The 27,389-nt window shown below is 34.1% G+C and overlaps 1 protein-coding gene across 2 annotated transcripts in view; it reads right to left on the bottom strand.

Moving 5' to 3' along the window:
- The window catches only part of LOC145287946 (transmembrane protein 65-like), a 192,694-nt gene that overhangs the window by 25,857 nt on the left and 139,448 nt on the right, over window positions 1-27,389 (bottom strand). For both annotated transcript variants that reach the window (XM_080135904.1, XM_080135903.1), the window contains 2 exons: window positions 19,089-19,124; window positions 9,915-9,982 (listed from right to left, as the gene is read on the bottom strand). In XM_080135904.1, the coding sequence (XP_079992030.1) occupies window positions 9,915-9,982; window positions 19,089-19,124 (104 nt within the window). The remainder of the gene's footprint in view (window positions 1-9,914; window positions 9,983-19,088; window positions 19,125-27,389) is intronic.

Below are 27,389 nucleotides of genomic sequence, written 5' to 3'. Positions count from 1 at the left end.
AAAATATATGGAAAAGAAAATAAATACAAAACATCCAACATTGACTAAATTAAAAAAAAATATATCTTTCTCTAAGAATTTGTTACACATTTTAAAAACATGAAACATTATTCGTATTATTTGGATTCATTGGACTATTGTTCTCATCTTGAGTGTGATTTTCACAACGTTTCGGTTGATGTAACCTCCGACCTTCTTCAGGTGTATCTTGTCGAACTTGGGAAAATCACATTCAAGATGAGAACAGCAGTCTGATGAATACTAATACGAATAACCAATCCTCATCTCAAAAATTCAAAAACGTTATGAAACATTATTGTTTTATTGCTGATGTGAAAAGCTATACTGCATTATTTGGATTACTATTCTTATCATGATTATAATATTCACAAGATGTTTTGTTGTTTTTTGGTCACCTGACAAAAGGAGGGTGGACCTGTAAATTCACCCTTGTCCGTTCCTCTGTTTGCACTTTTCTCAATAACTACGTCTTCGAATTTTGAACAAACATTAAACATGATATGACTAAAAAAGTAACAGAACGGATTTTCCGGGAAAACTCCAGTTGCCCCCCCCACCCCACCCCCCAGGCATGCCTTTCGGGTTAAAGTGGCTAAAATTGACACTTTTGTGCTTATTAAAAAAATTTGATGCCTTGGATTTTTATAAAACTTTCTGAAAAGTTGTAACTAACTGATTTTTATATAATTTTGTTTGTCTATAATTCCCGATAACTCTTGGGTGTGTCTCAGGGCTCTTTTACGGCTAATAAAAACACTCTGTTTTAGGGACTATTTTCCCATATTTGTCCCAAATTTTCTATGTATGTCTATTTAGCAGTTTTGCATGGTGCTGAACTCCAATTTAAATATTTTAAGGCCTTAGGGACCTGGGGTGGGTGGGGGCAAATGATTGACTTAGTCATTTCTTTTTTTTTTTTTTTTTTTGCATGAAACAGAACTTAAATTTACACATATTAAGGCCTAAAACTGCATTGTTTGTTCATTTTCACCAGGATTTGGCGTCCCCTGGGGACTTTTGGAACTAAATGGGGTGGGGCAATGCTGAATTTAGTCATTTTTTTTTTTTTTTTTTTGCCTCGTTCACTGTGCACTCATGGAGGACCATGCATGCTTCACTTTTTTTTATGGAAATCGCCCTAGACAAAACATGAAATCACTTGATGTAATAAGCTGACAAACAAGAATGATTAATGCAAAGATTGGCCTTAGTCTTGAAAAGAACAAGGTTATAGGTAAAAAGAAAACAGCAGGAAGAGAGTTCCACAAGCCTGCAGATCACTGAAAGAATCTACTGGAATAGGAAGTTGTATTACAATGATGTATCAAACAGCGAATTGATGAAGATCAATAGACCAACAAATCAAATAAGCTGAAACAAAAAACAAAACAAAAAGAAAATAAAAAAGAAAAAGAAAAAACAGGTTCATCATATTTAAATTCCGAACTTCTGGAATCTCTAGATTGTAGAGAAACAGATAATAATTCAAAAAAAAAAAATCAATAAATTAAAAAATAACATTTTGCCATAAACAGATTTTTAAAGAAAAAAAAAAACGAAGAAAAAGGAAAATATACCAAACAGAAATTTATTGAAACTGTCAGCTGTTGAAAGTAAAATTGAGGAGGGATATTAGTGAGCTGGATTCCTCCTACTACCACTTCAACATTAAAGCCCGTCCATGTACCTTAATTTGTCTTCATACGGAGACAAGATTGTATATTTATGAGAAGATAGACAATCGGAGTTTACTAAATATCAAAGTTATAAAATTCTATTCCCATCGGAAGAGACAATTTTGCCTTTTTTACTTTCAACTTGAAAACAGAAAAAAAGGCAAAACATTTTCAATAAATATTCCCATATGACGTGCATAAAAATCCATTTCATTTTACAATATAGCTCAAAGATTAGCATCATCATATCGTATGAATCCAAAGATATTGTTGGTTATTGGTTTCCCCCAGATTCTTCTTGTCAGAATTCTTTCTAGAAAGACATCAGGATTACGAGAGAGACCACATGAAGGTTGCCAACATCTTAAGTGATAGTGATTTTTAAACTAGATTAGGTAATAAAAATAAACAGCAGAGTGGTGCACAGGATTAGCATGGGAAGACAGCAATGAGACAGTGACCCCAAGCATCCAAATGGGAGATGACGATGGCTAAGTGGTTAATGACATAGACTGGCAATCCGAGTGTGCCAAGTTCAATTCCAGTTTGTTCCATAAAAACACTTTCATTTAGACATGTTGGTAACCTTCCTGCTGCCCCTCCCATAAGACCCAATGTCTTTCTAAAAGGAATTCTAATTAGAAAGATATCAGGGAAATGAATGCTAACAATAATCATCTGATTCATTTGAAATGAATGATGCTCAACAACAGCAGCATCCAAATTGGGGGAAGGGTGAGGTCATCCGATCATATTCAAACTATCTCCCTTTCTCATATTCCTCTGTACTAGGACCTATACCCGAGTTTTTGGAGCATATAATCAAGGAGCTGGGCCCGAGCATCACCAGACCTCTGCATATCACTGGTAAAGAGATAACATGACTTTTATTAATGAGTCATTAATTATGAAAGCCAAAAGTTACACGAGGACAAGAGTTAATAAGATGAATTTATTTTTTTTTTAAATATTTTTTAAACCGTTCTGATTTCACCCCCTTCCCCATCCACTACTACTCTAACAATTTCTCATGCCTTGATAAAGAGAAGAGGGGAAAAAAAATAAAACACCACAAACTTACTTATCATAAAGCCAGATGCTTTCCTTGCTCAATCCAAATACCAATTTTTGCTTACAAGAGAGAATTCAAAGACATTCTTGTCTCCTGTTATCGCTCTTCTAATCACTGTATGCCCCTTTAAGTCTCACATGGGTCAAAATATCATCTATATACAGACAATAGAATTTAACCACTTCCTCTCCCTTCACCAAAGTTTAATTAACTGTAGTTAGCTTAAATCTTATCAGCTCAAAATGTTTCCCCTCATGGGTTGGGGGAAGGGAGATCCCACCTCTTATGAACATTAATACCTAGCTCAGAACTTAAAGAAAAGGTGAGTGAAAGGCAATAATAAAAAAAATCAAATTAAATTAAAAAAATAAAAGTCAGTTTAGGAATTCCTATTTGATTATAATTGGATCTTGACAGTTAATTTTAAAACTGAATTGGTCGTTCTTTTATAATTTTCTATCCTATTTCTTAACTCTATTTTCACATAAGGCTTACTCAGACTCACTATTTGATGTAATCATGTGATCAAACGTCAACCCCCCCCCCAAAAAAAAAAATCGCTCTGTAAGATTTCCCTTAAACAGTATAGCTACTTAGATGTTTGGTTTGGTTGTTTTGTTTTATGGCATATCAACCCTTTTTGGGTTATTTAATGCTGAACCAAGAATTTTGTCTTTTTTTTTTTTGTTGTTGTTGTTTTACTCTTTTTAACCCCAAACAAGGCATATTACCATTTGGATAAGAGGGGCTACTAATCGGGATCATATCTACAGGGGATTGTGGAGAGTTAAGTCACAAGATATCTGTTCGCATTACATTTAAACTTGTGTGTTTAGTATAATCAGGGAAGCAAGAAAAAGGAAGGGAATTTCAAAGTCTAGTAGTTTGTAAAAATAAACTATTAGAGAAGAAGACTTGCCGGCATCTAAGGACCTCAACAGTGAAGAGGTGGGATTTTGCTGCTTGTCGGGTTAGTCAGAAGTATTTATGTCGAGGGGGCACAAGTGCTATGAGTTTATCCGAGCATATTCCATTAAACTACTTGTAAAAGAGGTAAATGTAACATTGCAGCAATTTTATATCTTCAAGTTGTTTATATTTTCAAGTATTTATTCATGGTGTTTAGTTTGGTTGTTTTGTAGAGAAAAATTTGTTGTTTTTGGATTTGCAGAAGATTACTGAGTTTTGCAAAGTGAATGGGAAAAAAAGACAATAACATCAATGTTTGGTGCATTTAAGTCAGAAAGCCAGACAGCCTGACTTGGTAGCACCAGAACTACTTCTCTGTGATTTTCAAATTTTACAATGAGAAAATAACTCCATCTTGCAAAACATACACCAATCATCAATACAAGTCTTGACGTTTTGAGTAACAAGAAGAAAAACAGAGAAAAATGATTTAAAGTGAAAAAGAGACACAAAACATAATTAAATAAAAGAAAGCCGCATCAATTTCTATCAGATGTCCATCTGTAAAGAGACAATTAGAGACGCCTGTAGTTAAATCTAACAAATTCATTGTCCAACTTTAATTTATGATCATTTCTAGAGAGAAACAAAGAATGTGAAGTAAACATCCCTGCCTGTTAAAATTTTTTTTTCAGGGGTGGGAGGAGAGGGGGGACATGATGCTGCTGATGACTTGCTAATACCAAGTTCAAATTCAGTTTATTCAGTTCTATAGCGCTGTTGGCAATCTTTATATAGTACAGGGTTCATACAGATTTTCAATATCCATTTTCAAAGTTTTTAAGGCCTTCTCCAGACAAAATCCATGTTTTCAAAACAAAATTTGATAAACAAACAATGATAAAATAAACCAAAAAACTTAATAGACAACAGGAAAAATCATTTTCATTTATCTCTTTATTTCATGAAGTAATTTTAAATGTCGCTGTTATTTACATGAAGTTCTCTAACGTGCAACAAAACTGGTTAACTATTTACAGCTTTCGTCCATTTTGAGTCCAGTGCCAGCCATATGCGATTTCAAAGCACTTTCACATATTTTGTTCAAAACATGCCTTCTTACATACACAACAATATGCATGTCGACAATCATATTTACATTCCTCGACCCACATATATATGTGGCTAACTGTTAGAACGACACTCAAATACAATGCAAGGGTCATAACTCTTTACCTCTTTGAGCAAATTTGCCTCATTTTGAGTCGTAGACTTTGAATTCTCATGACTTCTCATAAGATTAACGACCGGAAGTAGCAGAGTGGAAGGAAGCAGAGTGACTTTCAAAATAGAGAAATAACTGAAATGGATGGGAATGACGCTTATCATACTTGGACTAATAACCCTTTTATGTATTACGTTTGAATGTGTGCATTTGTCTTAATAAAAAATGTGTATCACCAAGCAACCGTGAGAGTGATTATCTTATTTGTTACTAATTTTTCCATGGGCTATTTCCTTCAACTATGTGCTGCACACGAGCGCACACAAAAGCTGGACACCCTATGGTTAGATAATTTATGTTATATTAATGCTAATGCACCCCACTATATATAACACCAACCAAGCGTGATTAAATGTTATTTTTCCCCCATTGTAGATTGGTCTACACTGTGTTCTTTTAAATTTTGAATTTCCGGTATTTTATCACGAAACTACCCGAGGTTATTATATGGAAAACATCAGGTAGTTTCATGATAAAAAGAATGTAAGTCTTGCATCCACAGTAATACTATGCAATTTTAGGACAATGTATTTCGATTTTATTTTCAATATTTAAATATTTTAGTGGTATTTTTATTGACACTTAAAAAATAATTTTATAATATTTATTTCGATTTTATTTTTTAATAAACTTTTACTGGACATAAAGTATACAATTTTCAATGCCTTCTCCAGACATTTTCCATATTTTCAAGGACTTTTCAGGGAAATAATAGAAATAAGGCCTTTTCAAGGCAAAAGGCAAAATTTAAGGACTTTTCAAGCCTATGCAAATTCTTTAGTAAGGTACCTGAATAAACCGAGGAAACCAATTCTTACAACTCAATCAAATCATACCATTTTGATTTATATGGATTAACTTAGTCATCTTTCAAGATTTTTGGGGTGTTTTTGTTTTTTTTTGTTAAGAATCAAGAATCTACTTTACTCATTTTCTGAAAGATCAAATGACAAAAAAATTTTAATAAAAGATTTTAAAAAAATTTTTTTTTTAATCTTTTATTAAAATTTTTTTCTTAAAAAGATTTGAAAGAAAGATCTTTTTAAATTCACAAACGCATTTTTTTGGTTGGCAAGGTTTATGACCTGCAGAAAAATTTTCTCTGTCTAATTTAATAAGTGGAAAGGGCTAAGTATATTATGACATAAACAAGATCATGTGGATAATCATATTTGAATCCTTTGGACTACTGTTCTCATCTTGAATGTTATTTTCACAACATTTTGATTTATGCAACTTCCAACCTCCTTCAGGTGTAGCTTGCTGAACTGAAGAATCTGCACAGAATTTCAAGAGGAACATCCATCGCGATAACCCATGGCACAGTGGTAAAACTCAGTTAAAGTTACACTTCTAGAGATGGAAGATTCAATGCTCAGTGTGGACGACACTCAAAAATACAATTGTGAATTGCTTAGGACTTCTACCCAGTCATGGCTGCCAGAACGAGATCATGCTACCCATAGATTAAATAAAAGGTTCCATTCGAAATTCCATGCAGATTCCCGAGTTTGATAAAAAGATTCCCAAATTTGACGAGATAAACCTGAAAAAGTCAGAGGTTACATTGAACAAAACGTTTTGAAATGTAACACTCAAGATGAGAACAGTAGTACGAAGTATCCAAATAATATGAATACTCAATTTTCATCTCAAAAATAAAATATTAATAAACTGAAATTTCAAAGAAATATTTGTCAACCTTAAAAACCAACTGGATTTTACTGCCTATAATCACGTTGATACACTGGTTCTCATTATATCACCAAAGTTAAGCAATATTGACCCTGATCAATACTAAATAGGTGATCACTTAGCAATACCGGACAATGTATGTAGGAGGACAGCAACGTCTCTCTGCAAGAACTGCAAAAACCTAACATCATCATCTTCCCTGACCAGGATATACAAGCGATCAGGAAACTCCCTTCTTTGGAGAAAACCCGTTCAACACACCTAGGATGAATGCAGTTTGTAAAACATCTACCAAACAAATCAAATGGATTTTACTATTTTTTTCTTTTTAACTTAATCTTGAAAATATAAGGTGAATAGCCACTGAGCGATAAGAATTAATGAGAAGGGAATGATTTCCACTTGAAAGACAAGAAATGCCATTATAGTATTAATAATGATCAATGGTGTGGAGTTGTTAAATTTGAAAATAATTTAAATGCACAACGGATTTCAACATCAATTAGAAAACCTTTATCAACTTATTCAAGTTAAACAGATGCATCAAAAACAAGTTACCTTTTCCAATGCAAATATTTTTTTATGGCCAACAAAGATAAACACTGCAAATTCAACAAACCTTGATTAGGGAAAAAGTTTTTTCTTGACATTTTCATTTAGAATTTGCATTGCAAAGATAACAGACAAAATCTTTGAATTAAAAGAAAAAAGATTTTGATATTTTGAATACTACCAACAGGTATTTTTATTTTATGATACTACTAGCAGGGGTGCCCGGCGTTGCTCGGGTGTTTGGAGGTGTATGCTGTGCAAAAAAAGCAAAAAAACAAAACAAAATGGTTAATTTTTAAAAACTTTGACCCCTATTATGACCCCTTAAAATTTATAGTTTTGGGCTCAAATCACTTTATTAAGTTAGATCCAGGTTCAAGGAACCTATATCTAAAATTTCAAGTGTCTAGACCCAAAATTGTCGGAGGAGTTTGGTAGAGTTCTTAAAGGACAAATCGTTGAAATTTGACCCCTTAACAGCCAAATTTCTGGCTGAAACCTGTCACATCGATTTTCCCAAATCTCAGTACCCGGTATTTCAAATTTCGAGTCTATAGACTAAAAATTGACAGAGTTATTGCGTAGGGAAATGTACACAGACACACAGACAGACAGACAGACACGTTCACTTTTATAGATATATAGATGATAATCCTATGTCAACCTGTATTTTTCACTTTTAACAAACCAACCTTCATTTGTTTGACCTCTAAAACTGGGTTGCAATATAATTATAAAACTCAGATTAGCTTGCTTGCACGTTTAAACTGTCCATCCGGTTTCTGACTTCTGGTTTCAAAAAATTTGTCTGCTTTCCTATTCCATGACCGCCCTGTCTTAAGTTCGATATTAAAAGCCACTGCTGCTATTCAAAGCATGCAAAAGATCAACAATATTTTTTTGTTTTAACTTATTTTAACGTGTTTTCCTTACAAATAAATGTAATTTAACCCCGTTGAGTTAAAAAAAAAAAACTGATTTAAATATAAATATACAATATATAACTATTAGGTTGGTGCAAAAATAATGTCGTTTTATACATTCAACTATATATATAAAACTGACATTATTTTTGCACCAACTTAATATAATCAATCATATTTACTGCATTTAGAAGCACACCTGTGGATTTTGATCATTTGTTTTTTAGGCCTTACTTAAAAAATATTTTCTCTTCAAGGAGGGAGGGGTAGAAACTTGGTTTTTATAGTATTTTTAGTAGGACCTCCTTAATTTTAATTAGTGCTTGCAGTAATGTTCTGAAGGCTTCCTGAGTTTCATTTTTCCGCTCATCACCTAAAAAAAAAATGTTTTCTCAAGACAATAAAAGACGATATAATCTCTATTTATTTTGAATATTTTTCATCTTACCCTTTAAGTGCCAACAGGTAGACTAGTATATTATATAATTAGCATTCACACCCATCTACATCTGGTTTGAGAAAGCACAACAAGTTCCACTAGTTATTGTAGATGTACATAGTCACCTTTTTTTCTGTCCCCAGACATGTTTATATGCCTTCTAACAAGACAATGTTATCATCATGTTGTATGGTGAGGCTACTATGACCATTCTTTTTTTGATGAATGAAAAAAATGTTTAAAAAGTTGGAGTAAATTTCTTTTTTTCTTTACTTTTTTTCGAAAAGATCAAAACCTTAAATGCTATTCATTCAAGGAATATATTTTTCTGCAGAATAAGAATGCGACACAATTGGAACACATGCCACAAAAGCTAACACCATTTGACAGTATAAAAGAGAGAATACAAGAATCTGAATTTCTAAAGTCAAATGGTTATACACATTATAAGGGAATAACTTTTTAATTATTTGGGCAATAGTTGGTTGAATAAAAGTCACTTGCGAACATTACTTGACATCCAGAATAAGAGCAGCTATAGAACATAATAGCAACAATAATACCCTCCTCCAAAAAAAATAAAAACATGAATAGTCGTGAAGGATCAAGTAGGATGGAAGAACCAAGGAGGGAGAACACTAACCAGACTTTCACTGAATGAATATGAAGAGTATGAAGATCTTGGGGAGACTTATTACCACACAAATTCCAGTGAAGATTAGTAATCGTTGACAGTGAGAAATTAATGGTAAGTAGCTGTTACAATAACACAAAATTATAAAGAAAAACATACAAGATACAAAAGATCACATCACAACAAATAGTAATTAATACATATAAATATATATATATATATATATATATATATATATATATATATAAATGTATTGCAATATATTGCACTCCTCGCCAAACACAATAATACACACTAAACTGACACATGCATATATATTCATTCATATTCATATACGGCATAATTACGTTGACACACGGGTTCTTATTAGATCACCGAAGTTAAGCAATGTTGAGCCTGGTCAGTGTCATATTAGTGATTATTTGTGAATCCCAGGTGCTAAATATAGGAGGACAGCAAGACTGACAAAAACCTAACTTTGTCATCTCCCCTTATCAGGATATACATGCGAGAAACAAATACCATTGTGATTCATAGATTCAAAACAAAAATAAAAATCATACAGAAGGGATTGGAATGAAATGGTGAGGAATTGACACATGCTACAGATGAGAAATTACTTTAAATTATTAGCAATATGAATTTATTGTAAATCCAATGAATGAAATGAAACCATTAAAAATATAAAAGATTGTTGTGGATACTTACAGCAACAATCATCAAGACGTTGTCCAAGAAACCAAAACCAACAAATGGAAGAGCATTGTGTGCAAATACTGAAAATAGAAACAAATTAAAACCACATGGAATGAGAAGAAAGTAATTATGCAGTGGAACGATACTGGTCACAAAATAACGCTGCGGAGCGAAAAAAATACAAATGTTCAACTCAATCTGCTGATTCTGACGAATTATTTTAGTTCCAACATCTTTTAATTTGCCCCACTAAAAATGAGCCTCAGGCGAAAGAAAAGGGTATCAAAGGCTTTGTTTGAAGGGGGTTCAACCATTGGCTAATGAAAATTATAGTCCAAGATGGAGAAATAGCAATGGATATAATTGTTTAGTTAACACTACTTAGATAAAAACGCAATCACTAACAATGAATCAGCGCATTTAGCCGGTTGACTGCCTATGGAGATGAAACATTGATACCTCTGTATAGCTTATTTGCCATTTATATATTTTCATACTACTACTAAGCTTTATTTATCTATTATGTACTGCTGAAGTAAATATTGAAAATACATATACATATATCACCTTATATTAGATGTGTATGTATATAAAATAGTAATAAATAAATAAATATATATATATATATATATATATATATATATATATATATATATATATATATATATACTTGTTTATTGTTATATAAACATGCTCACATCCCGCTGCTACAAATAGCCACTTGTTTCAATCAAACAACAGATATCATCAGGCAGCGACTTGACTATTCAAAAGTTCAATTGAAACAAGTGGCTATTTGTAGCAGCGGGATGTGAGCATGTTTATATAACAATAAACAAGTATTATCAGCTCTTTTTATTGAGCACTATCTAACAACCTCGTTGAATTCATTAGTCCATTACTTTTGAATATAAAAAAACCCGAGTATATATATATATACACACACACACACACACACACACACACACACATATACCTGTGAAGGGTGGCGCCCGGCTTTGCCCAGTCGTAAAATATGCTTAAATATGATTTTTTAATTTGTCTAGATTTCGTATATATCATTATAGAGTTGTGATTACAAAAGTAAAAAAATCTATTTGAGTGTCATCAGCTAGAATCGAAACTGAAAGCAAAACTGTAACATTCAAAGCTGGTGACGTTACCACTGTACCAACGTGACATGCATACGAACTGGTCAAAAATAAAAAACAAACTAACATTAATGTACAAAATCTATAACGATTTTTACAATTTTTAGCCATTTTTGACCCCTTAAAAACTATTTTAATTGGCTAAAGACCTATAAAAGAATTGTCCGTAAAAAAAATCAAATCATTTGAGGCCCCTAGTGCCACTCTGCAACTTTTAGTTTCGGAGGAGATAGAGTTTGAAAATATGGAAACAGACAGACAGATAGATATTATATTATTAGATATATATATATATTTCCCCAAAACATCTGGCTTTGGTGGAGGGGAGACTAAAACTTGCTATGATTTCAAATGATCTAAAATAACAGCAAAGGGAGATTTGATTCGAAATATTTCTCATTTGTTACATCTCCCCTCTTTTGGAGATAGGGTACGATTATGAATACCTCCAGTATCAAATAATCCTTATACACTGTGAAAGTTACTTTATGTATGAAAACTAAAGAGGGGAGATATAACATATAAGAAATATTTGGAATCAAGTCTCCCCTTGCTGTTATTTCAGATCATTTGAAACTAGCATAGTAGTTTTGGTCTCCTCTCCATCAAGGCCAAAAGTTTTAAGGAAATATTACAAAATAATTCATATGTAAAACTAGGAAAACAAATGACTATGATTGAAACATTTTATGGCTGTAAAAAAAAGTGCTAAAAATAGGCTCTAGATGATCCCCTTCATGGGCAAATGTCACATAGCTCACTACACTATTCAGGTCATTACCTTTCCAACGAGTCTTCATTTGTTAAATTCTGATCAATATTTGCTGAAATTTAGAACTTATAAAATTGCCAAAAAAAGGTGATATATATATATATATATATATATATATATATATATATATATATATATATATATATATCATATTCAGACAGATATTGTTAAATAACACAGAGAGTTTTTTTGCTTAATGATCTTTTTTTGTAATTTTTCCAATTTTTCAAATGGTCATTCTTATGTCTCAGTCGAATTTGTATAGGAACATTCGATAGTCATTTTCGTCCATCTGTTTTTTTTTTTTTTTGCAAGTACTTTCAACTGATTTTCTTCAGTCGTCTTGCTAGGCCACTAATATACTATATATGTGTGTGGAAATATGGTTCTTCAATTCTATTTCACCTTTTATTTATACCAATCCTTCAATTTATGAATGTAATTATGTAATTACAGAGCATATAAAAATGACATAATAAAAAGATGGTGTAATAAAAGGAAAAAAAGTTCCAATTTTCGGATTTTGTAATCATGCTCTTATGCATTTATTTTCTTTTAAAATTAATAAATGTTTTTCTTCTGATGAGTTAAAGGCAAAATAAATCCATCGATATAGATTTGTCATTTATATATTTACTAGCAAAAGTACACGTCGTTGACTGGGTTCAAAAACAGCCTACAGAAAATGGACTCTGATTTATGAAAGTACTAGCGAGGGGTACCCGGCGTTGCCCGGGTGTTTTTCGGGGTATGTGAAAAAAACCCGAAGCGTTGACGAAGCGCAGTTGGAAAAAAGTGTTTTAAAAAAAAGCAGGTGCGCGTTTTTGATTGACGTGACGGTGATAGGTATTCAGCAGTTATTTTGTGCGGGACAGTTTTGAATAAATGGGTTTGTTTGTTTTTAAAAACCCGCTCCCTCGTTTCGATATAACGAAGTCGACATTGAACAAACTGGCTTTCGGCCTGTGATTAGAGTCGAGTTTTGCTTTTTTTTATACCAAAAACCGAATGTAACGCGTGCCAATGCGGGAAATGTGGAATAATTAAGGTTTGAAAGTGAATAAAATTAAATAGAGAGGCGAGCTCCATGGATAATTCGTAGATATTACAATTTATAGATGATATAAAAAGTTTTAAAAAGTTGTGAAGCGAGCAAGCGCTTGTTTGAAAGAAGCCTTTCGTGGACATCGAGAAAAAGCGTGCGTACATACATACATACATACATACATACATTTTCGCTTTTATATTTATAGATGATAGGTTATGAAAAGAAAGGGTTGTAATGAGATAGCTTCGAATTTGGGGGTATCAAAACCAAAGCAAAATATGATAAAAGTAAAAATAAAATAGATAAACTCCATAATTTATTATACCATACCTGTTTACACTGAAACACTTATCACAATATTCTGTGGATCTATATTAAAAAACCTTGTTAAACTTTGTGACATATTTCCATTCTATGGAGGTCAGGCGCGAACGAACACCCCATAATTTTATTATACCATATTTCTTCAAACTGAAACATAATTATCAAAGCATACTTACGCAGATAGATATGAAAAGTCTTTATTAAAGTTTGTGCCTATTTCCATTTTATGGAGGCCAGGCACGAACGCAGACCCCACAATTTTATTATACCATCCCTATTTAAGTTAAAATATACTTATCAAAGTATTCTTATGTACATCTATATCAAAAACACTTGTAAACGTTTTTTTTTATTTTTAAATTTTTTATTTCCATACTTTGTGGACCAGGCGCGTATGCAGACCTCACAATTTTAATGAACCACTGTTCTGCCAGACCAAACATACCCATTCCTGTGTCTCGATACATCTTCTATCATTATATGTAATCAGTTTTTTAAAATAGTCAACCATATAGGAGCCTATTCGTGACCACACACACAGACATTCAGCTTTATATTATAGATATATACCATATATTTCGGCATATAAGACGACCCTTAAAGTTAAAAAAATCATTTTTAAAAATTGGGGGTCGGGTTATACAACTGATATAAACGTCAGACCTAGAATTTTATGTGTATGGTTTCGTGATTTAGCAGTCGTCTTATACAACCGATATATAATAAATTTGTGAAAATTTGCTCCAATTTTTTTATCTCGTCTTATTTGATGGTCATCTTATAAGCTATAATACACGGTGTGTATATATATAATAGGGTGGACAGAGATCACTGGTCCTCACTCATCTCCTAAATCTCTCACTTGTTAGCTCCAAGAGCTATACCCTGGGTACTGGTCTCAGCAGGCCTGCCAAACCTTGTGAGAGGACGGTGTTGGTACAGCATCGTTAAGCAATGTGTCCACTAGACTGAACTAACAGTTAGAGTCAAGGACCAAGAAATGGCTGGTATGGTACCCAGCTGCACAGAAAGCTTACCAGGGTGAATCAGGCCCTTTAGTGTTGGCTCACAACTGATCTAGGAGATGGAACACTCTTACAATAAAATGCTGCGATCGTTTTATCATCTGACATGTGGCACATGCGTGCACCTGTACAGACCATGTTAATCCGATGGAGAAAGTGTGCTTTGTTCAGCACAAGCAATGACCACTTAAAACAAATCAAAGCGCCGGTTGTTCAGTGAACCATTTTCACTCATTTAAGCCTAAGGTTTGGTACATCGATATGTGCTTTTCTTTTTTTTTTTTTAACTAATAATAAATCAATAAATCCTGTGGCAATGATGGGATTGTGACGGGAACAGGTGAAGGATGTCACTGGTAGTTCCTAGCATGAATATTGCACATAGGTGGTGAAAAGTAGATGGCCGTTTTTCACAACACCCGCAAGTAATTGTGTGACTCGTGTCCTCCTTTCATAACAAAGCAGCCCTTTATAGGATGGCAGTGCTTTCCTCTTCATGGGGAGGGATCTATAAAAGGTGACCTAAAAATTGTTTACTTACTCATGTCCCTGTCATCAGGTGCAGATGTCTGGGCATCCAATATTTGCACCCAAATCAAGAATAGAAACAAAATACATGGAACGAATATGTTCATTCCGACTTGGAATGTAAGAACACTCCAGGATAACAAAAAGAACCCTGAACGAAAAACTGCTATCATAGCACGTGTGTTAAGGCATCATAGAATTTCTGTTGCAGCTCTTTCTGAAACTAGGTTTGCTGATACAGGACAGCTAGAGGAAGTTGAAGGTGGATGCACTTTTTATTGGATTGGAAAACCAAGTTCTGAGAAACGTGAATCTGGCATTGGTTTTGCCATCAGGAATGATATTGCCAAAAATCTTGAGTCCCTGCCCGTTGGTATAAATTACAGACTTATGTCCTTGCGCATTGCAGTAGGAAAGCACAAATATGGCACATTTTTGAGTTGCTATGCACCTACACTTAATTCATCTGATGAGCTGAAAGAGAGGTTTTACTCTTCTTTACACAAACAGATTAACAAGGTCTGTATACAGGATAAGCTGTTTGTCTTGGGTGACTTCACTGCTCGTGTGGATAGTGATACACAATTTTGGAGAAATGTCATTGGTTCACATGGAATTGGTAAAGTCAACTCAAATGGTGTTCTCTTATTGTCTCTTTGCAGTGAATTCGATCTTTTGCTCACTAATACTGTGTTTCAGCTGCCTAATTGCAAGAAAGCCAGTTGGAAACATCCCCAGTCTAATCATTATCATCTCATTGATTATGCCATTGTACGTCGTTCTGATAGACAAGATATAAATCTTACACGCTTTTACAGCATCGGGGAATGTTGGTCAGACCATAAATTGATCTGATCCATAGTCAGGATCAAAATCAAGCACCCTGTTCGAAACCAACGTAATTCTTCCATCAAGAGAATTGATATAGGCAAGTTGAAGGTTAAGGAGATAATGCACTCATTTCAAAAGGCTACTGATGAAAAGCTGGTCTCCATTGTATGTGGGAAGGACATTGAGGCATCTTGGAGAGAGTTTAAAACTTCAGAACTTCAAAGAGTCATTAGGATATGTTCAAAGGAAAAAACCAAGATTGGTTTGATGAAAATGATCCAACTATCGTCCCACTGCTCAATAACATGCATCAAACCCATCAAGTATGGATTACTGACAAAAATTCTTCAGTGAAACACAAGGCTTTCAGAATGGCCAAAAGGTTGGCACAATCTCAGCTCCAGAAAATGAAACAAAACTGGTGGGAGCAGAAAGCTGAGGTCTTACAAGATGCGGTGGATAGGTGTGATTTTAAATCATTCTAGCAAAACCTCAAGGGGGTGTTTGGCCCCATTTTAAGGGGGGGGGGGGCATCTACAATATTTTCATCGGATGGCATTCTCACTGATAAGAAAGAAATTACTAAGCGCTGGGCTGAACACTTTTCAAATGTTTTAAACAGAGAATCGACAGTGGATCGTGGAGTGATTAATGATATTCTTCAAAGGCCAACCATCGAGGCGTTTGCTGATACTCCATCCATGTCGGAGATTGAATGGGCTGTAAAGCAACTTTCAAATGGAGGTGATGATGGCATACCTGCAGAAGTATACAAATGTGGAAGCCCTGTTAATCAGGAAACTAAGTGCCCTGTTTTCATTAATATGGGAACTTGGTACTGTGCCACAACAGTTCAAAGACGCGTCAATTATTCATCTGTTTAAGCACAAAGGAAATAAGTGTGAGTGTGATAACCATAGAGGAATTTCTCTTGTTTGTTGCTGGTAAGATTCTAGATCCTAAACAGACTCAATGGTTCAATCTGTAAAACTGTGCTCCCAGAAACCCAGTGTGGTTTTAGGGCAGGAAGAGGCACTGTGGACATGATCTTCAGCCTTCGGCAACTACAGGAGAAAGCGAAGGAGCAGAATAAGGACTTGTTTGTCACATTCATTGACTTCACAAAGGCATTTGATACCGTCTCTAGGGATGCCCTGTGGACTGTTTTGAGGAGGCTTGGTATTCCGGACAAGATGTTGAATGTGATTGTCTCCTTTCACTGGGGAATGGTGGCGACAGTACGATCTGGCTATGAACAAAGTGAACCATTTGAAGTGTCAAATGGAACTAAGCAAGGATGTGTCCTTGCTCCGATTCTATTTGCTCTTTTCTTTTCGGTGATGCTTGAGACAGCTTTCAGGAACACCTCAGGAGGCATAGGTGTTGAGTATCAATCAAGTGGAAGATTATTTACCCAGCAACAGTTCAAGGCCAAAACCAAGACTTCTGTGCAGACTGTTCTTGACCTCCTTCATGCTGATGACTGCGCTCTTGTCACCCATAGTCTTGATGACATGCAGAACATCCTCAATAGCTTTTCTGGTGCATGTAAGGCCTTCGGTCTTACAATTAGCATAAAAAAGACTGAAATTATTCACCAGCCAAAACCAAACGCTATGTCCTCTTCACAACCAGTGGTATATGTTGATGGTGAAGCTTTGAAAATAGTATCTTCTTTTACATACCTCGGCTCTGTTGTGTCTGATGATGCTAAATTTGAAAAGGACATCCAAAGTAGAATTAATAAAGCTAGTGAGGCATTTGGTAGGTTGCGACACAAACTCTGGAACAATGTGTCTCTAAAAGTAAAGGCGGCAGTCTACAAATCTGTTGTTCTGCCTACTCTTCTGTATGGTGCCGAAACGTAAGCAGATAAATCAGCTTGACTCCTTCCATATGAGATCCGTGCATTTTATTTGCAATGTTGGATGGCAGGATTGTGTTCCGAATAGTGAATTACTGGAGAGATGTGAAATCACTGGTATTGAATCATTTTTGATCAGGATACAAATGCGGTGGTCGGGTCATCTTGTAAGAATGGATGACTCAAGAGTTCCTAAGCAACTTTTTTATGGGCAACTGACAAATTCTTGCCGTCCAATAGGGCATCCCCTGCTTCATTACAAAGGTGAACGAAAAAGACAACCTGAAACGTTGTAGAATTTCTCTGAGTTCCTGGGAGAGTGCAGCAGGGGATCGCAGAGAATGGAGGAAGATGTGTTTCCTGGGAACCAAAGAATTTGAACATAACCGCCTTTGCCATAGGGACGTCCTTCGTGCAAATATAAAGGCAAAACACAAGAAAAATCCACCTAAAAATGAATATGTATTCCACTGTGGTTTCAGAGCACGCAGCAAAGCAGGGTTATCTGTTCATTCGAGAAGGCATCTTTGACCGACGAGCATATGAAAGTTCACCATCTGTGGAGGAGTGTGCCGGACGTCTACAGGATTGCAATTATGCATGTGGTGTCACAGAGCTTAGGAGCTGCTGAAGATTGCATATTGAACCCTCATTCATCGTCTTCGATGAGAGAATCCACCATATATATATATATATATATATATATATATATATATTCACACACTAGTTTGATATTTCACATATTTTCAGTGATGTATTTTCATAATGAGGAATGGTATCTGAAGCAATGACTATGTTCTTTTTAATATTTTTTTTTTTATTATGCTTCAATATTTCAAATGTCCTGCATTCTTTATCAAGAATGATAACAGAAAAGGAAACCGGAAATGATTTATTTGAATTTATTTAAAAATAGAAAAAACACTGTTTCATATGCTTCAAACACACACACACGTGAAACAGACAATTGGGATGTTACTCATGTTCAACCTTGACCGACAGAAGCCTATTAATATATATAGGCCTCCATCAGTCAGGGTTGAACATTATATATATGCACAATTATTCAATTATTTCCACAATCAAACAAGGCTACACCTCACACAAACTATGAAAACCACAAACCGGAAGTCCCTAAAGTCTTGGACTTCTGGTCTGTGATTTTCATGGTTTGTGTGAGCTGCAACGTTGTTTGATTATGGAAATAATTATACATCATCACAAATTCAAAAAGTCGTGCATGTGCGCGTGATGTCTCCTGATTCTAATGTACATTGTAAGGAATCAAAGGAAAATTTTTCACATACAAAAACAAAGTGATGCAAATAAAATACTGATATTTTCAATAAAAGTGATTTTTGTCATTTTAGAATTTACTACATGAAAGGCTTGTATTCTGCAGAAAAATTGAGATAAAACTAAATTTCACTGAAATTTAACAGAAAATTTAATAGGGAAAAAAAAAATCAAGAAAATTAAAACCTAATTCTCTCACTAAAAAGAGGACGGATAGTTAGTTAAAAAAGCAAAAATGCAGTCGACATTTATTCACGATTTTTTAAGTTATAATGTATTCTTCACAGAAAATGATCAATGGTTTGAACCCAAAAATTAGAAATCGAAGAGAAAAAAAATGTACTTACATAATTTGATTTGAGTAGATGTTAAGTCAACATTTTCTGAAAAAAAAAGAAAGAAAAAAAAAAACAGAAGAAAAATATTATTATATAAAAATATTCATAATTGAAATTAAAGAGTGAGAAAATATTTTTATTCTTTTAATTGCAACACATTAACGGTGTGTAATTAAAGCCTGAAAAAATAAAATTAATGGGAAAAAAAATGGATTCAATATGGTCCTTTAAGAAATGCAATTCAATTTCAAATCCTATTTAGCAAAATGAAACAAATCCTATAAAGAAACAAGTAGAAGCTATTTACATCCATATACAGTCTGAATCTTTGTTCAAGGTCAATTAAAACTTGAATGTCACAATCATTATCATCACGATCTCCTTTAACGGACTGTTCCACGGAGCAGAATCAATGTTGTCTTTCTTCTGCTTAGATAAATGTGATTGTCATATATCTTTTGCAGGTGCTTGTGGACACTACAACTTGGATCTACGGCAAAAACAAAACTCATTGGAATTCCAGTTTATGATGCTGCATGCCAGAATCAAGTCTCCTCACATCTGATGATCAAATGAGAATAGATTTAGTCCTTGGAGTCAATCTTTGTAGGTTAGCATGTAGAATTTTACTATCATCCGTTATACTCACTATAGATGCATGATAAAGGAGGAATGATGTTTGTAAATAAAAAAAAAAGCTTCTGAATTATATATGCTTTCAAAGAAAAACAAAAACTCAGTGCTGCCTGCATCCCATCTTTCTTTATAAATTCATTATCTATATTCAATGTTTATCTATATATGTTTTGGAATTTGGAAACTTAATCATTTGTATTATGATTCTCATCTTGGATGTTATTCTCACATCATTTCAGCCAATGTAATCTCTGATCTTCTTTGTGCAGAATTTTGAACTCTACTCTTTATTTAATTCACAGGGGTGGATTATTCTCGTTTAGTCAGCCATATCTGAAAAGAATTGTTGAATAATTCTTCATTATATTCTTAGTATCACCTATACTGAGAATTAAACCTTCAACTTCCAGAACTGATTACTACTTAACAATTTATCCACTGCATCAAGAGTTTAGTTAAAAATTCTTTACAGATTCCCAAGTTCCATAAAGCATATCTGATGAAGGTCAGAAAATTCATCAGCTGAAACATTATGAAAATAACATCCAAAATGAAAATAGTAATCTCAATAATCCAAATGAGTTCAATAATTTCCAAAGAACTAACGCTGAACACCAATATCAGAATCTACCGAACCCTTGTCTGCACTATTCTCCTTTATGGCTGAGAGACCTGGCCTATGTGGACAAGTAACCTATGCAAACTGGAAGTATTTGACCATCACTGCATACGCCACATCCTCCGTGTCCACTGACAACAGTTTATCCCCAACAGCAAAATTCAAACTTGCTGCAAGATCCACTCTCTCCAAAAATCTCTCCTTACGAGGCGCCTTCATTGGTTCGACGACATCCTTCGACGACATCCTTCGACGACATCCAGGTTGTCTGGAAGAGATGCCATATGCTGATGATTTAGTATTTGCTAGCCTGTAAAAAAATTTAAATCCCCAAGGAGAGTTATGGAAAATAAAAGTCTGCATGCAAGACCAAAGTGATGATCAATGGAAAGCCCTCCAGAAAAAGAAAGTTCCCCTGCTCATTTTGTGGAAAAAAAGGACTTGTGAGCAACATAACATTTTGTGATACTTGTAAGCATCGGTTACACAAAACGTGCAGTGAAATTGCAGGTAGGTTGAGAAATAATAACCAGTTTGTGTGTCAAAAGTGCAAGACAATCGTGGATGACATATCTGAATTGAGTGTGTGCAATGTGTTATGCTTCCAAGTTTACGTCCTCTTTGCCCATGAAATTCGGCCATGTAGTGACCTGACTTCAGTTTCAGACTGCCAGCTCTCAAAAAAAAAAAAAAAAAAAGTTTTAGTCAGACTTCATTCACGACAAAGCAATGTAATTGGTTTCTAACTTGAGAAAAAGAAATAAGGGTCGAGATAAGCCTTCTAAAAAGATTTAAAACCAGAAGAGAATAGGGATCCAAATAGGTTCCTTAAAGACAGGAAGAACAAAAGTTAAGATAGACTGAAAAAGAGAAGTTTTGGTTTCAGAAGTTCTTCATCACAACTGATCTTTGAAAATAGTTTGTTTTTTTTATGGATTACTTTATGGCTTCTTCAAGCCTTTGCAAAAATTTTCTGACTTGCAAGTCAAATAAAAATTATTTATTTACTTATTTGGATTATTCAAACTACTGTTCTCATCTTGAATGTTATTTTCACAAGCCAATGTAAACTCCGACCTTCTTCAAATATCTTACTGAACTCGGTAATTTTTCTGTTAAATTCAGGAAACTTAGAAGATAATTCATTTTTAATTAACAAATATAGAAGGGGTTGTCTACCTTGAGTTTAAAATGTGCAAACAAATAAAAAGTAAGAATTAAAATGACTTCACTACATTTCGAGCAATGCCTTATAGATACAGGCGGTTGTAAATATAACTATGAAAATGACAATTTTGTAGTCATGACTCATTGGCTATCCTCAGGTGCCGTTTTTTGTGGTTGCTAACTTTTCTGAAATGTTGGAAAATTACAAACTAGCACAAAGGGTCACTGAAGAACTACAAAAAGACATTGTCAACCTTCGACTGCCGTGACAAATACAACCCTACTTGAGAGTTCATCCTTCAAACTCCTCGGCTTAACATTCACAGACAACATGAATTGGAACAAATATTGAGGACATTGTCAAGACTGCTGCAAAGAAGATGGGCTTTTTCTACTGTGCTAGAAAATTACTCACACCGGAGAGTATCCTATATTTTTACAAAGCCTGAATTTGTCTGTGCATGGAGTATTGGTGCCACATCTGGGCTGGTGCTCTAGCACTAGTCTTTCACTCTTAGATAAGGTTCCAAAAAGAGTATCAAATCTAATAGGTCCTGCAAAACCCCACCCTTTCAGTTTTGAAGTCTATAGACGCCAGAAAGCCTTCTACTCTAATAGTTTTTTTCTCTTGAACTACTAAACTTTCGAATTCTCTTCCGTTTTCCTGCTCCCCTGACTGTACTAACCAGTAGAAGTTTAAATGTAATGTGAACAGATATGTCACTGCTCACAGTCCTCTGCTAGACAGTAGTCCCTTACATTCCAAGAGGCAATATGCCTTGGTTGTGATGAAAAGCAGTATAAAAAAGAGTAAGAAGGTTAGGATTGCATGGATAAATAATTCACCAAGGTGCTACAAGGAAAAATGTTGACACCGTACACCTCTCTACTTTGGCTTGATATCTACAAAGAATAGATTAAAGAGCCTTCAGTGACTTCTCACGGAAGAAGTGACTGAAATTTCACAAAGGTTCTTCTTTGAGAGATAGAGGTAGAGTTCCAGGCTCTCAAACCACACATTCTTTCAAGACCAATTAAAAGTGTTTTTATTGTTCTTGTACCGTTTGCAATATGTGTAGCTCACATAACAAAGTAGATTTGGGAGAGGTAGTGTGCAATGTAAGTGTAGATATCATACCAAAGTTGATTTATCGTATGTAAACAACAAATGACACATTTACCTATAACATTTTATTATAGGACTAGCGGGGGTACCCGGCGTTGCCCGAGTGTTTGTTTCCGGGACGGGGGAGTTTTAAAAAATGTTATCGTAGGTAAGTAGGAAGGATCAAACCCGGAGTCATGAGTAAAAGTAGGAAAATAAAGTGTGAAAAAAAAAAAAAAAACATCTGCAACGTTAACAGTTCGGCCACCAAGAAAAGTCCATTCCAGTTGTTTAGGAAAAAAAAAAAAAACGACTACGGTAGGTCAGCGCGAACGTGAAAATATAATGTGAATTGTCCAGCACGCTAACCACTACGCCACAGAGCACTGCAGCTTAGTTTAGTGATTTTAAATAACTTCACATGAAAGAACTACGAAGCCAAACCGGTGTTCTCTTCTCAACTCTTCCTTGTGAACGATCCCCAAACGGTGTTAAGTGGTGGCAGGGGGAGGAGGAATTTATTAGAGAGAAAATATTTTACCACTTCCATTGATCTTAACCGATTTTGGCCGTGACTTCTCAGCAGAAAAAGTATAGAAATCTAAGATTATCGAGGAATTTGAGAAATAATAAACCTATAACACACCTCAGATATTGTTCTGCCGTTTGTGCATATTATATTTGCATGAAATATCTTGATTTTTAATCCTATTAATGTCAAAATCAGACGGGAAAAAATGAGTTCATTTTATTTATATAGAGAAGAGATTATAACAGAAAGAGAAATTGAAAATACCAGAGAGAATGTAACTGAAATCAGCAAAGCTACAGAAACTCCTTCCTCATCATAGTAACTCCTTCAATTTGTTAATTTTTTTTAGGGTTTCCACTGTTTATCAAGGCCCAAACGCCACTCTAGAATAAGGGTTAATGAAAGTCAGGTAGATGGCGAGACAACACTGTGAAGATTATTAGTAATAGGGAAACAGTGGTAGGGTTTGATTATTTAAGATGAAGGCTCAGTAAGAACTTGTTTACATTAGACCTAAAAAAAAAAACAGCAATGTTCTAGTCAGCTGAGAAGCAGACCCACGGTATTGTGTTTCATAGTTGCTGATCTCCATAAGAATCCTTTTCATCCATTTATTTCTTCATATTTGTGTCTAACTACTCACAGATCTTCACAACAGCTGTGATAATATGGACTACCCCCCTCACACACACGTGCGCGCACACACACATACACGCACAGCAGAGACCACTGAGAAATGATGAGAAAGTGAGATAAGTGAACAAGGAGGTTGGTGAATCTATTAAACTTCCCTAACAAGATGGTGCCCTGACAGTTGGGTGTTAGTTTCTGAGTAGCCAGATAACAATGCTAAGCTGAGAAAAATTGCTTATTTCAGCTTCTCAGTATCATCCAATCATTAGGGGGGGGGTGTAATGAGATGAGAGTTAAATAAACCTTGGTAGATAACACAGCTTATTATCAGGTGATTTATTTTCTTAATTTATATATCTACTTATTGATGTCTTACTGTTTTGTCCTTTTTCTTATCAATAATAGAATTTTTTTTTTTAATTATTATTCTACATTTCTTATTTGTATATTTTTATTTTAGTCATCACTTATCAATTATTTATATGCTAAGGACAATTTTCATTTACTTATTCATTTTTAATCCGGGATTAAATAGTAAATTATTTTTTATGTGTCAGCATTTAACTATAAATTCTTTTTTTTTTCTTTTTGCATGTAATGATTTAATTTGTTTTTATCTTAATTTTATTATTTGATTTTTTTAAGCATAATTTACAGTTTCTACTATTTTCCAGTTGATGTTTAAGCTAATAGTTTTTTGCTTTTTTTTCCTTCTATATATTTAAACAAAATGGTGTCATTTTGGTATTTTTTACTCCTGAATATCATTATGTGATGTTTATACATATGTTTGAAATTATTTTCCGTGGTCCCTTTGTATACTTTTTGTTCATTGTTGGTGTTATTACATGTATATTGTTGTCTTGTATAACTGTAGAAATTTTCTACAACAGCTATAAAAGTAACACTATCGTTAACGATAGTGTTACTTTTATAGCTGTTGTAGAAATTATACTACATAAAGGAGATCCGGTGATTATAGACCAGGCCGTCTGAAGATACTGGCTTCTTGACTAAAAATGCGCCAAACATTAATGTTATTGTTTTCCTTTTATCTTTCTCTTTGCAAACCTCAATCATGTTCTTCAAAAACAAAAACAATAATTTTTAAAGACATGTGATTGGATTTGATGATTTATGAAGTGTTTACACCAAGGCGATGTGAATTTGTGCGCTTCACTTCTTAATTGCCCCTTTCTTACTTTTTTTATTTACTTTTTTTATTTACTTTTTTTTTTATTTCAGTCTAAAAACAGATTGGTCAAAAGGAAGAAAGGACAAAGAGGAAAATAAAAAAGGGGGAACAATTGGTGTTATTATCACATTAGTAGTAGGAGGAGGAGGAGTAGTAGGAGTAGTTATGGCGGTGGTAGCAAATGTTATACTTATCCGCCACAGATATAAAGAACTTGAAGCGTAAATACGTTTACCAAAATGATCAGATTTGTCATAAAATAACCCCAAAAGTGTTGATATGCCATAAAACAAAACAACTAAACATCAAGAGGATTTCTTTGACTAAATAAAAAGTTGGGTTTGATTACAGGTATAGAGGATGTTTCTTTTCATTCTAAAAAAAAAAAAAATAGTTAGGGACAAAAATTCTGTGTTTTTTTTTGTTTGTTTTTTTTTTTTTAACTTTTTTTTTTATTTTACTTCAGTTAGTCTGATGAGATAAAGGGGATCCCTCCTAGAGCTAACGCTTGATTTTATACGATTTGAATTTATATCTCAGAGCTCTTAAGGATAGACATTGTTACTTTTATAGCTGCTATCTATATTTCTCCACAGCTTAGTCTTCAAAACATCATGCCTAAGTATTTAAGGTTTTTTATTTGGTCAGTTGCTCATACAATAATCGATATAAATATTTATAAATTTCAAATACCATATGTTTTTTAAATCATTGCTGAGGTCCTAATATTTTATCATCTTTTCCTTGCTTTTGGAATGGTTACATCAATAATGAGTGCAGTCCTTTCAGATTTGTTCCATATAACAATGTCTGCCTTGATGGCACTGTCTTTTATGTGTCTGCACACCCGTATGCCTTTGTCATAAAACACGCTCATCTTTCCGATTGATGTTATCAGTGAAGGTTCATATTCCTAGATATTCAATCATCTGTCACGCTGCATACTTTTTTGTGGCGAACAGTGTAAAGATCATCTGCTAACAGGATTTGGCATCCACACTTGGGCTCTCAATCACTAAGTGGCAAAACCTCCACTGTTTATTTATAGACCAGCTATTTTTTTCAGATCAATTTATGAGTACGCCTTGATCTTGTCTTTGATCTCATATAATAAGGAAAGACTTTAATAAGTCTTTCCTCATCATGTATGGAAGTCTGCTATTCTTGAGCGATTGGAGTGAAGTCTCTCAATCTATATAATCTTTGTTAAGCTCCTCCAGGAACTTTTCTGCTCTTTTTTTTCTTTTGTATGTGTGTGTAGTTTGATTCGGTTGTTTTGTTTTGCAGGATATCAACCCTTTTCAGGTTATTTACTGCCGAATCTGGTCATTTTTTGGCAAGAGTTTTTATGCTTCAAGTTCTTAAAATCTTTAAATATTTATTCACGGTGTTTGGTTCTTTTGTGGAGGAAAACTGTTGTTTTTTTTTTTATAGCTTTGCAGAACATGATTGAGTTTTGCAAAGAAAAAAGAAAAAAAACAATGACACCAATGTTTGATGCATTTTAGATCAGGAAGGTGTATGTGTTCGGCTAAAACTGAAAAACTACCAAATGTACATTGCTGAAAAAAGAAGTTAACAGTGTTATTTATTGTTGTTTTTTTGTTTTTTTTTAATTCCTCCAAGTATTTCAACTACCAGGAAAAAAAGCTGAGAGACGTAAATGTCCACAGAACAACTTATGGCATGTCAACACAACAAGACTTCAGACAAGAAACCAGCCAGAGATATATCATTATAGTTTCAGATGAAAGAACACCTCACACTATACTATAAATCTTTTAAATATTGTGTTCAACGTTCACTTTTTCATGTCCGATACCACAAAAAATAATGTAGATGATAAAATCCCCTTTAATCTCTCTATCTCTCTCTCCCTCTTTCATATATATAACATCGCAAGAGTCAGACTTTTTTGATATTTTGCAATCTCACTCTATTCCCCATGGTTCAGTGGGTCAACTGTCACCAAAATCTACTCTGTACACTCTTATCCAATCACTGGCTCCCAAATTTTCCTTACTTAGCCAATCTTTCTGCGATTCAGGATATCCGTGTTTTTGCAATGGTTTATCAAGCAGGATGAGCACTTTGCATGACTGTATAAGTAACCTCTATATGCGGAGCCAATGTAGTGCTTTCAATAAATCTATTGATCTAATGTGTTGAGTCTGCATCGAATGTAATAATGAATTTAAACTATATCTTATGAAAGCCGTATATTTATGAGTGGATCACAATCTCCCCAGAACACAGATTTGTAAGCAACTCTTATCCAAACATAAAAAGGACGAAGCGATATTACCACGAAAATGCTCTTGAAAAACTGTCAGCATTTAATCATTCTTCGGTGTCATGAATTTTCTTGATTGGTAAAATAGAAAGTATCTACTTCATCATGGCCACCACATCTGAAATCAGAA

The sequence above is a fragment of the Euprymna scolopes genome, chromosome 11 (genome assembly GCF_053919585.1).
Source record: "Euprymna scolopes isolate OS-2025 chromosome 11, ASM5391958v1, whole genome shotgun sequence".
In the NCBI taxonomy this organism is placed as follows: Eukaryota; Metazoa; Mollusca; class Cephalopoda; order Sepiida; family Sepiolidae; genus Euprymna; species Euprymna scolopes.
Note: the sequence above shows the minus strand (reverse complement) of the source record. Positions and strands in the feature narration are given on the sequence as shown.